The following is a 15632-nucleotide window of genomic DNA, read 5'->3' as shown; positions in this document are numbered from 1 at the left end:
TTCTAGGAAGTAATGGGCCTGTCAAAAATGGAATTCGAGACTTCACAAATACTTTAAACGGATAACAATTTTACATTCAAAGCAGTATGGGTGTATTCCGAGATGGGAAAAGTATATGTGTGAGCATATTGGCAGTTATGCAGTAAGAACTTTGGCTGTAGGATGGGATTGGAGGGTAGGTCCACACAGAACAGACACCTGGAACCCCAGGCTATTTATATAGGGAGTGTAGGGAGTGAAGACCTCCATTTGCAATGGCATTGTAAGTGTGATAACTTGCATGTTGGCCCCCTCTCAACTAGGCTCTACAAACCCTAATCCTTGGAGTTATGCTGCAAAGTTTCAGCAGGCTTTTAACAGATTTCAAAATAACTTACTATTCACATTTTGTGGTGAACACCAGCTGTTTTTGGGAATGTCACCATAAGATTCCCTGCAAGGGACAATAACGTGATAACAAAAACAGACTTTCCAAAATCCTTTTAATATCAAGCAAGTTACGATCACCAACTAAAGCACAAATGCATTTAGGGCTCTTGGTCTCCCTGTGAAGATTTCGGTTTCCATTTATTTGTCGAGGTGTCGTATTACGTCTCACTGATGGGTTTCCTGCACATTTCAATATTATGTAGTACAGGATAACTTTGTTGCTAAAAATACCAATGTGTGCACTCGGGTGGAGAAACATAGGGACACTCAGTACTTCTAAATGGCTCTAAGGGGGGAAAACTTCCATAGAATCCCTACAGTGTGGAAACAGGCCATTCAGACCAACAAGTCCACACCAACTCTCTAAAGACCATCCCACCCAGAGTCACCCCCCTACCCAATCCCTGTAACCCTGCATTTCCCATGGCTAATCCACCTAGCCTGCACATCCCCGGAGACTATGGGCAACTCAGCATGGCCAAGACACCGAACCTGCACATCTTTGGTCTATGGGAGGAAACCCATGCAGACACAGGGAGAACGTGCAAACTGTACACAGAGGATGGAATTGAACCCATGTCCCTAGTGCTGTGAGGCAGCAGTGCTAACCACTGAGCCATCTTGACACCGTGCCACCCCAAAGACAGCATTGCTCCAAAAGATGCTCAACATTAAAATGATGTGGTTTCAGAGGTTTTTTTAAAACATACTTGTGATTCAGGTGTTTTAAAGAAATGAGTCAGGAGCATTTTTGATTTTCAAAACAAGAAAAGGGACAACGTGGAATCCAGAAAATTCAAAACTTGATGCAGAAAATATATTAAGTTTTCTGACGTTGGTGGATCAACACTACAGAGCATATGATGTAGGAGTAAGAATTGTAATATGATAACATATGACCGGTTCAGCAACATAGTGCTGTGTTTACCAGCATACAACTGAGGATACACCCTACAACGCGCCTATTAGAGTATAATGTGGGTGGAGACAGGAACAAGCTATTGTATTGTTCAACTATGTTGCAGTAATGATAGGATAACTAGAAATGTAAGCTTGTTACTGAGAAATATTAATGTGCAAATGTTTTCAGATCAATTTTCCTATTGCTGCATCTTTCAACAGAAACTCCTTTGAAAATGCAGTGCTCATCAGTACAGATTGCTTAGATTTCCACTCGCTCTTTGTTGACTATTAATCTTTACTATGCAAGTGCAGCTTGTGCCTCACTTACTATGTGAGCAGAGTGCACTAATGGATAGACATTGCCTCTCCAAAATGGCCAGAGTTGGTTGCAGTGATCTGTAATAAGTTTGTGTGAACTGCTGTAGTCCATCAGGTGTACGTACACGCTGTTGTTAAGAAGGGTGTTCAAGAACTTTGACCCAGCAACAACAAAGGAATGGCAAATATAATTGGGAGGATGGTGGGTGGCTTGGAGGGTAACTTGCTTTTGGTGGTGTTCCCATGCATTTGTTCCCTTGGTCCTTCTTGGTGATAAAATTGGCAAGTTTAGAAGGACCTGTCAAAGGATCTTTGGTGACTTGGGCACTGAATTTTGTGCATTGCTGATGGAAGAGGAGAATATTGAAGGTGGTAGATGGATTGTCAAGTCAGTTGGGTGGTTTTGTCCTGGATAGTGTCAAGTTTCAAGTGTTGTTGGAGGTGTATTCCATCACACTTCTGACTTGTGCTTTGTAGATGGTAGAAAGGCTCTGTGGAATCACAGGCAACTTTTGAATTTTAAGAAAACAACCTACCCTTGTAGTCAATATTGTTATGGTTGGTCCAATTCAGTTTCTGGTTGATGGTAAGCCCCAGATTGTTTGCAGTGGGTAATTCAACAATAGCAAACGCTACTAAATGTTAAAAAGGTAGGTGGTTTGATTTTCTCTTATTGAAAATGATGATCATTGCCTGGAATTTATGTGGCATGAGTGTTACTTGCCACTTTTGAGCCCAAGCCCAAATACTGTCCAGGTCTGGCTGTTTCTAATAGTTTCTGTATCTGGAGAGTGACAAATTACCAAGCAATGTGCAATCATCAGCAAACATCTTCATTTCTGACCTCATAGAATCCCTACAGTGTGGAAACAGGCCATTTAGCCCAACAAGTCCACACCACCTCTCTGAAAAGCATCCCACCCAGACTCACCTCCCACCCCGCACGCGCGCACACACACACCCTATCCCTACAACTCTATTTCCCATGGCTAATCCACCTAACTTACACATCCCTGGACACTATGGGCAATTTAGCATGGCCAATCCACCTAATCCGCACATCTTTGGACTGTGGGAGGAAACTGAAGCACCCAGAGGAAACCCATGCAGACACAGGGAGAATGTGGAAACTCCACACAGACAGTTGCCAGTGGTGCTGAGAGACAGCAGTGGAAGTAAACTCATTGATGAGGATGTTGAACATATTTTGGTGTAGAACACTATCCTGAGGAACCAGAGCTTTTCTGACATAGTGGTAACGTCCCTACTTCTGAACAAACAAGAGAAATCAGATTGGAGGAGTGGTATGGGATTTGATAATACTCAACAGACTGATAATTTGGCTTTCGACTGCTTTACTACCCAGACTCTATACAACTTCCAAACAAACCGGTACCATGTATATGTGCCAAGACAAATTTAAGAAATTTAAGACAATAAGTGCAACATGGATTCGGTAAAACAAAACCTTCAAAGGTTGTAATTCAAGGATTTTTAGCATCTGTTTTCTGAATTTGACTGCCCTGAATAATTTAGGAATGAGTAAACATCAATGGAAAGGACAAGATTGAAACTGTCACAATCACCTTCAGCCAGAAAGAACCAAACAGATGATTCATCTCAACTTACTCCCAAAGGCCCCAATTGAGGATTTTTAATGTTTAGTAACTAACGTAATATAGGAAATGTGCATACAGTCAGACACATGTCAGTCCTTCACCAATTTGATTCACTCCATGTGATACCAAGAAACAGATGAGTTTCTTTCACAGGCTTGGGCCTAAAAAGATAGCGACTATAGGACTGAATACCCATACTCCAGAACTACCTGCACTACAAACCAAGCTGTTCCAGTCAAGCTACAGCAACGGCACCAAACCAACAATGTAGAAATGCGTTCAGATATACTCTGATCTCAAAAAGCTGGATAAATCCAATCTGGCAAAATACAACACCATCAGCTGACTCCAGACACTTTGCTGATGGTTAAAGTCCTGTAGCCAACAACAATTGAAACTTGACACTTGACACTATCCAGGACAAAACCATCCAAGTGATTGGACAATCCATCAGTAAGTGTTTTCAAGTGGCATTATGTTGAATTTATAAGTAGTCATTCATGTAGTAAAATATCCAAGGCACTTCACAGGAATATTATAAAACAAAAAATTGTTACTGAATCACAAAGAGCTATAAGGACAGATTTACCAATGCTCAGTTTTGGTTCCCCTAAGACTACTCTGCTCCTGATCTCATTTCAGCTTTCACCAGGACACCTAGGTGATCATGTTTGTTGAAGCACAATCATTTCAGCCCTGAGACATGACTGCAGGATTTCCTCAGGGTTACGTTCTAGGACCAATCATCTTCAGCTACATCAACAATCTTCCCTCTATTGTAAATGATGATGATTGTATAACGTTCAATTTCATTCACAATTCCATGGAAAATTAGGCAGACCATGCCTGCATACAACAAGACCTGGGTAATATTCAGACTTGTATGGTTAAGTGGAAGTAAAATTCACATTACAATGTGGCAGACAATTATCATATCCACCAAGAGAATTGGTCCAACCATCTCTTCTTGACACTGGCATTACCAAAGAATTTCCCATCATTAACATCTGGGGGTCACTGATGAACAGAACATTAATTGGATCAAGGACACACAAGCTGTGGCTACAGGACCAGATAAGGGGCTGGGTATTCAGTGATAGGTCATTTACCTCCCAACTCCCAAAACATTTCCTAACAAGGCACAGAAATGTGATATTTTCTACTGGTTGTACATGTTGTGTTCATCAACATTTAAGAAACCCAGTGTCATCTGGGACAAACTGACCCATTTGTTTGGCAACCCATCCACCACCTTAAAACACTCACTCCCTCCACCACTGGTACACTGTAGCAGCAATGTGTAGCACCTTTATGATGCATCTCACCAAATCTCTACCAATAGTGCCTTCTAAACACATGACATGACATCTACTACCTAGACGAACAAGGGCAGAAGTGCACTGAATCCCACCATGTTCACTTCTAAGCACACGTTACCCTGGAGAGATTCGGTAAGATATTGCTCTAATTTGTCATCAGGTCAAAATGTTGGAATCCCTTGCCAAGAGACAACGTGGATGTACCTTCACCACACTGAATTGCAACACCTTCTCAAGGGTAATTAGGCATAGGGAATAAATGTTGGCCTTGACAGCAACACCCACTTCCTGCAAATGACTGCAAAAGTTATATGCCAATAATCCTAGGCAAATGGTAGCATTGCTCAAGGGAAAATAGTTTTGCAATGAAAAGACAGACTGCATTCTTGAACCCTTGTCTTTATGACTTCTCTTATACAAGCATATTTGATGAAGCCATCAGAATGGACAGAAAGATGACTATCCAGTTCAATTTTGAAGCAAAATTGATTCAATCTACAGAGGCTCCAGTCCAGGTCAAAAAGACTACAAAGAAATTCTTCAGAATCTCATCTTCATGTTACAGAGAACTGATGAAAGAAAAAATCTTGCATTTTTATAATGGCTCATGTCACTGTGGACGATTGAGGACTTTTAAAACTTAGTAACTAACATAATATAGGAAATGTGTACGGTAATTAGATAAAAATCAGATAATCCATTAGAGTGATGAGGGCCAGAACTTAGGAAGAATTCCCCAATCTTCTTTGAATATGGTGATGGATTTCTATTCCATCCGAGAGGACTGATGGGGCCATGAATGTAATGTTGTAGCTGAAAGATGGCATTTTCAACAGTGCAGCACTCTATCACTAAGATCACAGCCTGAATTTCAAACAAGTGTCGACAGTGAGGCTTGACATGATTTCCTGACTCAGATGCAAAAAAGCAACTCACTTGAGCCAGTGGCTATACGTGAATATTGCAACATGAAAAGAGATTCTTCTGCCAACCTGTTCAGGTTGGAGTTTATTCTCTTTATCACCAGCATCAACCAGTTCTTGTATCTCAAGTCCTTTATGTGATTGGATTATGCTTTCCCATTTTGGTACTGTCTGTAATTTTTCTGAATGTCACTTCCTCTAAGCTAATATTGAAATCATGAACGTACACAGTGAACAGAAATGGTCCCAAATCAGAACCCTGTGAAACATCACTGTTCACGCTCCAACCACTTGCAACTTATCCAGTTAGAAGCCACATTTGAAAATGAGATGGAATAGGCTGATCAAGAATGGCAAACAGGTTCCACAGATTGTCTCCCGAGTTGAAGAAAGGAAATGGGGGAAAAGATATATTCCTTCAAAAAGATTCTCAACCACTATGAAATACAGAAGAACCTTGGCCTCGTTTGAACGAGTAAAATGAAATAGATGGATTGCAATTTAATTAAAAAATAGAATGTAGTAAAAACAAAATCCAGTGAAAGCTCTAGGAAATGAGGCTGTGCTCAAAGTATTTAGATGGAAGATATTGCTGTGCTGTGACGTGAGTGGGGATCTGAGGTCCGATGGAGTTTGATCCCAGCAGGGCCACCAGAGATCAAAGGTTTAATCTGTCTTGCAACTATTGTCTGGCACGATGGAACTGAATCTGTAACAATGCATAACCCTAACCCTATTTTCAGGCCAAAGACTTCAAGAAAACAACTATTAGAAGTAGCTTTTCAACTTTCTGTTTTCTAATTTCTACTCTTTCCTTCTGTCCTCATTCTCCAGCTTCCTCTCACCCATCCTTCGAGATTTTGCATTAATACAGCTGGAATATGGACACAGTCAGTGATTAGACTCAATCAATAGATCGTTTTGCTTTCTTTGGCAGAAGCTGGACCTTGATTGATGAAGCCTTCTTTTAAATCTCAACATTGGTCTACATTTAGATCGTACCTTTACCGTAAGAAAATGTCCCACAGTAATTCAAAACCAAGGATGACATGAGACAATGATAGGCCAAACAGCCAAAAGCTTGTTTAAAAGTGGGTTTAAGGAATATCTCTTAAGGAAGGAGAGGTAAAGATTTGGAGAGTAAAGGCAAAATACTGTACATGCTGGAAATATGAAACATACAGAAGACTGGAGAAGAGTTATACCAGATTCATAACATTAAATCTGTCTCCACAGATGCTGCATGATCTGCTGAGTTTCTCCAGTGTGTGTCAAATTTGGAGAGGTTTAGTGAGGGAACTGCACAGTTTAGACAGCTGATGGTATGGCTGTCAATGGTGGCAAAATTAGGATCACAGATGCTCAGGCCAGAATTAGATGAGAATATGTATATTTCAGGGTTATGGGAGGGAAGAGATTACACAGAAAGGAAACTGGGTCAACCCTGGAGAGATTTTTAAAGAAAAACAGGAATTTTAAAATCAAAGCATTGTTTGATGGGAGATAGTGTAAGTCATGAGAACAGGGGTGATAAATGAAAGGGACCTGCATACGGGATGAGTAATAGCTGGGGCAAAGTCAGGTAAAATTATGGACATGATAGAGTAGAAGCTCAAAAAGGGGTGGAAGAGAGAGAGAGAGAGAGAGAGAGAGAGAGAATGAAAGAGAGCGAGTGGGGGAGGGCAAGAAGCTATGGTTCTTATGGACAAGATTAACTGGGGACAACACGAGGGGAGATAGGAGACTCTTGTACAGAATGAGAGTTCTGTTGAAATAAAATCTATCTGAACTGGTCACATAGGTATCCGTGTTGGTTTGGGCAATTGTCAGGTTCTTGTGTTTCTTCAAGTACTTTAAAAATAAAGTGTTCACATCACACTTGAGACAGCTGTGCTGGAACAATAACTCACTCTGCTGCGGATGCTATTCCCTAAAGGTTTCTGGGTTGCATTGTGGTACAACTTCTACGCTGATCTTACAGTGGCAGCAGCTGTTGTAATATAAATAAATCCAATTGATCCTTCTACTGATCTCTGATTCAACACAGAATATTTCCATATTATTGCATCTAAATGTCTGGATTCTGAAAGGAAACTTCAAGCATTGCTCCAGTAGTCCCTTTTTTCCTTTCAGTGGCAATGTTTATATTCCAACTAACTCCTTGTGCCTTTCTTCATAACTGAAGAGGGCCAAAAGAGAACTGGAGAAACATTTTTTAAAAAGGTGGGGTAGAGGGATGTGGATGATGCAAAGGTTTTTGACATCTATGCTTTCAGTTTTTGTTTTAAATCTTGGTCAGGTTATCTCCTCTGGTATTCTGAATTGCCCTCCTCAACTAACCAGTCCTGGACTCCACTAACATTGTAGACTACTACCTTATTTCCAATCTTTCTTTTCCATCTAAAGCTCTTGAACATGTTATCTCTTTGTTCCAGAACTTCATATATGAATCCCTACAATCAGATTTCTGCCCCTGTTTATGCAGCTTTTTATCAAAGTTGCTAATGACATCCTTTGTGACCGTAATTTCTACAAAGCCCTGATGATGCCTTAGCTGGCCTATTGCATTCAGTTCAGGGACCACACTATAGGAGGGATGTGAGGATGTTTGAGAGGGTGCAGTGGAGACACAGAGGAAAAAAGAATCAAGCTGTGAGTGGCTAAGATCAGCATTCCCTCTAATTTCTTTTCTTCTGCTCAGACCTCTAAGGTGCTTGCATGGTAGTGATTTCCGGAACTGGATATCAGTGCTGTGATCCACATCAGCCTTCTGATCGCCATGCACAACAAGATCTTCTATGGGTTAGTCAGTGCATTTAATAAGGAATTGGATCAACATTTGAAGAAAGAATTCGCAAAGCTACAAGGAAAAGATAGAGGGCAGTAGTACTAACCAAATTGCTCCCTGATAGGGCCAAAGACATGATGGGCGAATGGCCTCTGACTAGGTTGTAACCATCCTATGGTCCATCCAGTCCAGGACTGGTATGTTAGAAGTCTGTGTTGCAAAACCTAAACTTTGCCATCAGTGAAATTATGCAGTCCAATCAGCAGTCAGGATAGATTCTTCTAACAACCCAACATGTTGACATCAGGTGACCTTTGAATCGCTGTTACAAAGTTATTCCCTTCTTTGTGCTCTCCATATTTGCATATTAGCTTGCTAAATTTTTGAATGACATTTTATTTCTCTGCAGCAGCTTGAAATGACCGAATAGCTTACTTGACTTTTTTCAGAGGGTGGTTGAGAATCAACCAGAGAAGAGATAAAGATGGCTGATTTTGTTCCCCGAAGGTCATTCGTGAACCAGATGGGTACTTATATTTAAAAAACCTGTCAGTTTCATGATTATAATTAATGAGACCAGCATTTTATTCCATAGATATCTAAAATATTAATTTTGGCTGGGGTTGAGAATGCTGTGATTGTATTTAAATTAATGACCAAAATGTGTAACGCAGATTGTTAGTGTAGCTCTGCAAATAGATACCGTGGGCCATTTCAAATAATTCCTTCAGTTAACTAGAGGCAGCAACTGAAACATAATAAACCGAGTGGATCCCCAGTCCTGGGCTGGTATCAGAGTTCTGGTATCAATCTTAACAGTCAGTGAACTAACCCACTGTACTATTTATCTGAGATGCAAATGGGGTCCTGTATTCTCTACAGCTTGAAAGAATGAGAGATAATCTCAATGAAACCTACAAAATTCTTCAAGGGATAGATAGTAGATACAAGTAAGATAGTTCTCCTGGCTGGGGAGTCTGAAACCAAGGGGCACAATTTAAAAATAAAAGAGAAGCCATTTAGGACCAAGATGAGGAAGAATCATTTTACTCAGAGGGTTGTGCACCTTTGAATTCTCTACCATTTAGAGCTGGGAAATTCCATCTTTGAGTATGTTGAAGTGAGAAATTGATAGAGTTCTGATTACCAATGGTTAACAGGGTTATGATGATGGGGTGCATAAAAAGCATTCAACTGTTCAACCATGAATGGCAGGGCGGAATGGAGGGGCTGAATGGCCTACACCTATTTCTACGGTGCAGGCACAAGCAATCTCAGCCAACAGAAGTTCCACAATTGATAACTAGCTTAGGGAGATGGAAAATTGGAACAAAAAAAAAAGACAAAAAAACAATAAATGGTTTCTTGGAATTATCATAAGCCCCACAGGGAAAAGAATACAACATTGAGTTAATAAGCCAAATATACAAAATAAAACATTGAGCTACCTTGTGAAGCGGACATTGCAGATGTTACACTCGTACGGTTTTTCGCCCGTGTGAGTCCTGATGTGACGTGGCAGTTTTCCTGCTCCCTGAATCACCTTCTCGCAGATTGGACACTTCTGGAATGCCTTTGCCCTCACTTTTTTCTCACTTTTTTTGGACCAGGAAGAGTAGCCTTCACCCTCAAAGGAAGGGGTGAAGAAATTCAAGTATGAATCAAGATCACTCTCTTCTTTTACCAAGTTCTTGTCATAGGACTCGTCAACTGAGTTTATGATCTGTTCTAGGAAGGCTCTGGATGAAATGGAATCGACTTCTTCCTTGTTTAGCTCCAGTTTCATCTCTTCAGCTGGGGTAAAGTTTGGGTGCATAGCCAGCTCTTGGTGTTCTAGAAAACCTTCTTCTTCATGGAGATTGACGTCAGGATAGTCTCCATTCTGCGAGGGTGAAAACGAAGGCCCAGTGATGTCCTCCTTCTTGATCCACAGCATGGATTTGTCCATGGTTTGGGTTGGCTGGTCATTTGTGGGCATTTCTGGATAGACCTCTCGTGCCTTCTGTGCCAGGTCTTCACTAACTCCATTTTTAAAGTGCGCTCTTGAAAGGTCTTTCAGTTCAAGACTTGGCCATTGGCTGTCCATGTGGCCATTGGCTGGAGGGCTTTGGAAGTACTCTAGATATTCTTTTGCTCTCAGGAGGTTTCTCTGATCAATTTGATCTACATAATCTATCTCCTTGCTGGCCAGGGCATTTGATACAAGGAGATCATGGCAGACGTTGCTCACACATTGGATTTCCAGCAGCCTCGCTGCATTTAAAATCTCATTTACATTTGAAGTGCTTATAGTCAGGGTTGCCGTGTACGCAAACTCCAACAGTGCCGAGAGAGCTTCTGCCGTGACAAAGTCTATTTCGTAAACATTCTGTTGGTCCACAATGGCCCCCAATGTGAAGAGCTTTTTGAAGTACTGACTGCAGGCTGCGAGGACAGATCGGTGGGTCCGAAATTCCTGTCCGTCCACTATGATGATAACATCACAGAGATAACCATAGTTCCTCTGCTCATTAAGACTACTAAGAATGTCACTGCTGTGATCAGGGAATGGGATACCTATAGGGCCATCTACTCCATTGGCCATTTTCATGGACAAAAGTCTGCAAGAGAAACAAAAAAAAGAGAAAACATTTAGTGGCATAATTGTGGTCGCATTTATAAAACTCTACTGTAACTAGCAGAATGGCTCATAAAAAAAAGATCTTGCATTTATACAACAAATTTCACACCTCTCAGTTCCAAAGTTCTTAATAGCCAGCTTATCAACTATTTTTCAAATGTAATCACAAAAACGGCAAACAATATGCACCCAGCAAACTCTCACAAACAACATGATGCTGATCAGACATTTCTTTTGCCATTTTGTTGGAGGCATAAATATTGGTCAGGATACCAGGAACACCATTTGCCTGTTTTTCTTCGAATACTATCATGTGATCTTGTATATCCAGATTGGGCAGGCCTTGGTTCAACCTTTCATACTAAAGCCAGCCTCTCTGGTGTTGCAGCACTCCCTCAGAACTGCAATAATGTGCTGTTGGACATTACATACTCACAATGTTCTGCATTAGAGGATGGACTGCTGTTTTCTGATCCATTGCTGTACTGTGTAAAGTGTAGTCCTATAATGCAATGCAGCAGAATTTTCTTGCAGAAAATAGAGCAAGATGAAACAGCAGGTTGAGAATTTTCAACACTAACTTGGTGCTTGATTGTGCGATGTCAACACGAATATGTGTACAGAAATTTCTCAAAATTAAAAAGAAATCATTTACACAGGATTGTGTGTATTAGGGTAGGAGCTTGGTTTAAAAAAGTTAGGATTGCAAATGCATTTCATATACACAATGTTGCTTTAAGTCCTTCCAAACTAGTACTTTTTAAAATAACTTTACAGGTTCACAGTTGACACCTTACACAAAACTGGGGAATGAATGGTTTTAGAACAGTCCCCTTTGACAGGGAAACTACCAGCACCAAGGTAAGACACTTCAAAAAACAATGAACGCACAACTTAAAGTTGCACATTACTTCAGGAATTCAACACTTTAAATTATCTTTAACCTGCCTCATTTGTTCCAGTGTCATCCTGCAGTGAATAGAAAATATTTATCTGTTCTCTTCTCAAAACAACTTAAAACTGCTTTTCATCTATTAATAAACATCAGCTACACAGATTTAGACTACAATGGCTGTAAGATCAGTGTTGAACAAATGACCTTTTCCAGCAGAAGATCCTGTGTTGCAGCCAGTTGTTTTGAAGACTGTGGATTAACTCTGATTTTGCTTTATACCTGTTACTGCACAACCTTTAACTAGACCAAACAGTTGAAGTGCTACCCATTGCTTCTCCTCAAGACATAACATGAAGAGCTTTAAGCATCTCAATCAGTCGCCTCTGATGTCAAAACAAACAAATATTTTTGTTTGAAATTGATGGAACATGATCTGTACTGACAGGTAAAGTTATAGAAAGATTTGATGCTGACGGAGGCCATTTGGCTCATTGTGCTTGTATTGGTTCTTTGCTAGAGGTATCTAAAGACTCCCACTCCTTGCTGCTCTCCTGCAATTATTACTATGTTGAATTTTCATTCATCAACCTTTCAGAGTGCGCATTCTGGATCACAATAACTCCTTTGTCATCTTGCTTCTGCTTCTTTTACCGATTACCTTGAATCCACATCCCCTGGTAGGAAACCTTTCTGCTACTGGAACCGTTTTTGACCTCATTTACTGTATCAAAATGCTTTGATCTCCTCAGAATCTCTCAAGGAGAATTCCCACAGATTCGCTGGTCTTGTCCTTCATTTGTGGTTCTACTCAAGAAAATCTCTCCTCCGGTTTCTCCAAGGCCTCAATATCTTTCTTAAAGAGGATGGCACACAAGATGCATCTGAATCCTTACCACTATTTTCTAAAGATTTTGCATAACTTCCTTCTATACACTATACCTCCATTAATAAAGCTGATTTCCTGCATTTTGAAACCATGCTTCTCAATTTATCCTTTGACCTTAAAAAATAGCGTACATCATCGTTAAGTATCTCTACTTTTTCATCCCACCTTTTAAAATTCCATTATTTTAATCTCTATTGTCTTTCCTCTTTCTTCCTACACTCCACCTGTGTGCATTTCAACAATCAGCGTAAGATTTAGGGACAGGAAGTGCAAACATTCAACAAAACCAGCTGTTATTTCTTTTCAGTCAGCTGATGAACAAATCACTCACTTTCACATTTGCACTATTTTCTCCATTCAAAGACTGGCCTATGCTTATCATGGTATTGGGAAATACTGGATATGGATTGATCAGTTAGGGGTGGTTCAGGTCAGCAGTTTACACCATGAACAGGTGGTAGAGACAGGCTTCATTAAAGCATTCATTTCAGAGGATATTACATGGTTACCCAGAATGTGCAGGGGTTACAGCAAAAAGATAGAAGATTGGCACCAAGCCAAAATGCTCAGACAACTGACACAGGCACAGGGGGCTGAATGGCCTCCTTCTGTACCATAACCCATTCTGAGAATATGCCTAGAGATTGCTTACGAGCAGATTTCCTGAAGTTTCCTTAATTGCTTTCGGGGGTTGAGCAGTTTCTTCCCACTGAAATTAGTTAACAATCCCCTCCAGTTCTGCTTTCCCTTAAACCTCCATGATTTAACATTACATCGTACCAACTGATACATTGCACAGTAATGGATTGGGTGGTCTTTGCCTGGTCTATACCAGTCCTTTCGAAACTATACACATCCATGACTGAATTACTGGCCATTTTCACACTGGTGTCAAATGTTTTCTGCTAGAAACTCTTCCTGTCAAATGCTATGCAACAATATCTGACACTTATATAGTGCCCTTCACATAACAAAATGTCCCAAGGTACATCATTAGAGTTATTGAACCAAATTTGAGACTGAACAACATTACGTGATCGAGAGAGTTTGGCCAACTTGAGAGATTTTAAAAGAATGTCTTTAGAGGAGCAGAGAGAGTAAAAAGATGAGAATTTTCAGAAGAGAATTTGAGTTTCAAGCTGAGCTGCATGATGGAATGATGGTATTAAGGGAAGTGTGAGAATCTTGGAAGCTTGAAAACCTGAAAGCTACAGAGCTAGGGAGGGCCAAGACCAGGGAAGGCTTTGCAAAAAAGAACTAAAACCTTCATATTAAGGCATTGCTGGACCAGGAACCAGCGTCAGTCGGGAAGCCCAGGGATGATTGGTGAATGAGACAAGATGATAATTAGGATGCCAGTCACATTGTTTAGGATGAGATCAATTTTTCAGAGAGATGAGATGATTAGTTTCAGAATACCATATCCAATTTATTATGAGAGATATTAAGGTCATTGGCATGAAAGAAACATAGCCAATATCCTCAATTGAGAAGTTAGTTTAAAAAGAGCACACCAGTTTGAGTCCTGAAGGATCAGCTCCAATGACAGAACATACTTGCATTGCTGAATGATTCCTCCTCCTCCCACACGGTTCCTTCTGTCTAAAAATCAATCACCTGATGATCTGTTCCATTCACTAACAAGTTGCAGAACACAAAGTCTCCTTCAGTCAAGCAATTTTCTTCAAAAGAGCTGCATTTCCTCTTTTTAAAAGAAAAGCTAGTTAATCCATTGCATCTCCCTCGTACCCTGGGTGAGATATCATTATATGTAATGGGGTTGTGAGTCTTCCTTGCAGATACCAACTGTAGGAAGGATATGGAAGCACGAGAGAAGGTGCAGAAAAGGTTTGAGAGAATGGTCCAGGGATGAGGAGCTCTGGTTATCAAATCAGTTTGGAAAATGTTGGGCTTGCTCTCCTCAGGGAAATAAAGGACTGAAAGGAGATTTAATAGACATACTTGTAATCACAGGGGTCGGAAACTGTTTCTAGTGGTTTGATGAACTAGAGGACACAGATTGAAGGTGAATGTCAAAGAATCAAAGGCGAGAGAAGAGAAATCATTTCCATGCAGCCTGTGATTAGGATCTGGTGTGTACTTCCTGAGGCTGGTGGAGGGAAAGTCAATCATAGCTTTTAAAAGGAAATTAGATAATTATTAAAAAAGAAAAAGAACTTAGGGTCAGGGAAATGGGAACAGGGAACAGGAATCAGACTTACTGAATTGCCCTCACAGATAATGGAAAACAATCCCCTTTTGTGCTTTAATGATTCTACAGTCTTTTTATGACAAGTTTATAAGCACAACCGCAGCAGAACCCTGCAGCACTCTTAGTAAAACCCGGAAAACACCATCTCCCAGCGAATTCCTGACTTCATTCCTGCCTAGGATTTTTCCATTAATCGCTGTTTCATGATTTGAAATATTGGAACTATTTGATAATGGACTCTGCTACTGCTAAGGCTCTTCTGAGCTATCTCTTCAGAGAGCTTCAGTGTGAATCTTAGTCAATGACTGGGATTCAAACTCCAGTGTCCTTCAAGCATCCAGCACTGACACAGCTCATTAAGCAACTTGCCCTACACCTCAGTATTTTTAATAAACTGCATTAACTAAACAGAACTTTGGCACATATATGAGTTAGTTAGATAAAATCAACAAAACATTGTACTTGTATGGCATTTCTAACTACAGCATCTCAAATTGCTGGCAATGTCAACAGAGCAAAATCTACACCAAGCCGAATGCTATGGGGGAACAGTTGTGGAGAGAGAGAGAGAGAGAGAGATACACAGACAGGAGAGAGACACAGACAGGAGAGAGAGAGAGAGAGAGAGAGAGAGAGAGAGAGAGAGAGACAGACAGGAGAGAGAGACAGACAGGAGAGAGAGAGAGAGAGAGAGACAGACAGGAGAGAGAGACAGACAGG

General features: G+C 40.6%; 1 protein-coding gene across 3 annotated transcripts in view; it reads right to left on the bottom strand.

Annotated features, from left to right (window-relative positions):
• Positions 1-15632, bottom strand: part of LOC109912844 (zinc finger and BTB domain-containing protein 7A) — a 96617-nt gene that overhangs the window by 12735 nt on the left and 68250 nt on the right. For all 3 annotated transcript variants that reach the window (XM_048614075.1, XM_048614076.1, XM_048614077.1), the window contains exon 2: positions 9748-10899. In XM_048614075.1, the coding sequence (XP_048470032.1) occupies positions 9748-10899 (1152 nt within the window). The remainder of the gene's footprint in view (positions 1-9747; positions 10900-15632) is intronic.

The sequence above is a fragment of the Rhincodon typus genome, chromosome 29 (assembly GCF_021869965.1).
Source record: "Rhincodon typus isolate 14 chromosome 29, sRhiTyp1.1, whole genome shotgun sequence".
NCBI lineage: Eukaryota > Metazoa > Chordata > Chondrichthyes > Orectolobiformes > Rhincodontidae > Rhincodon > Rhincodon typus.
The sequence above is the reverse complement of the archived record's forward strand: the minus strand, read 5'-3'. Positions and strand labels throughout refer to the sequence as shown.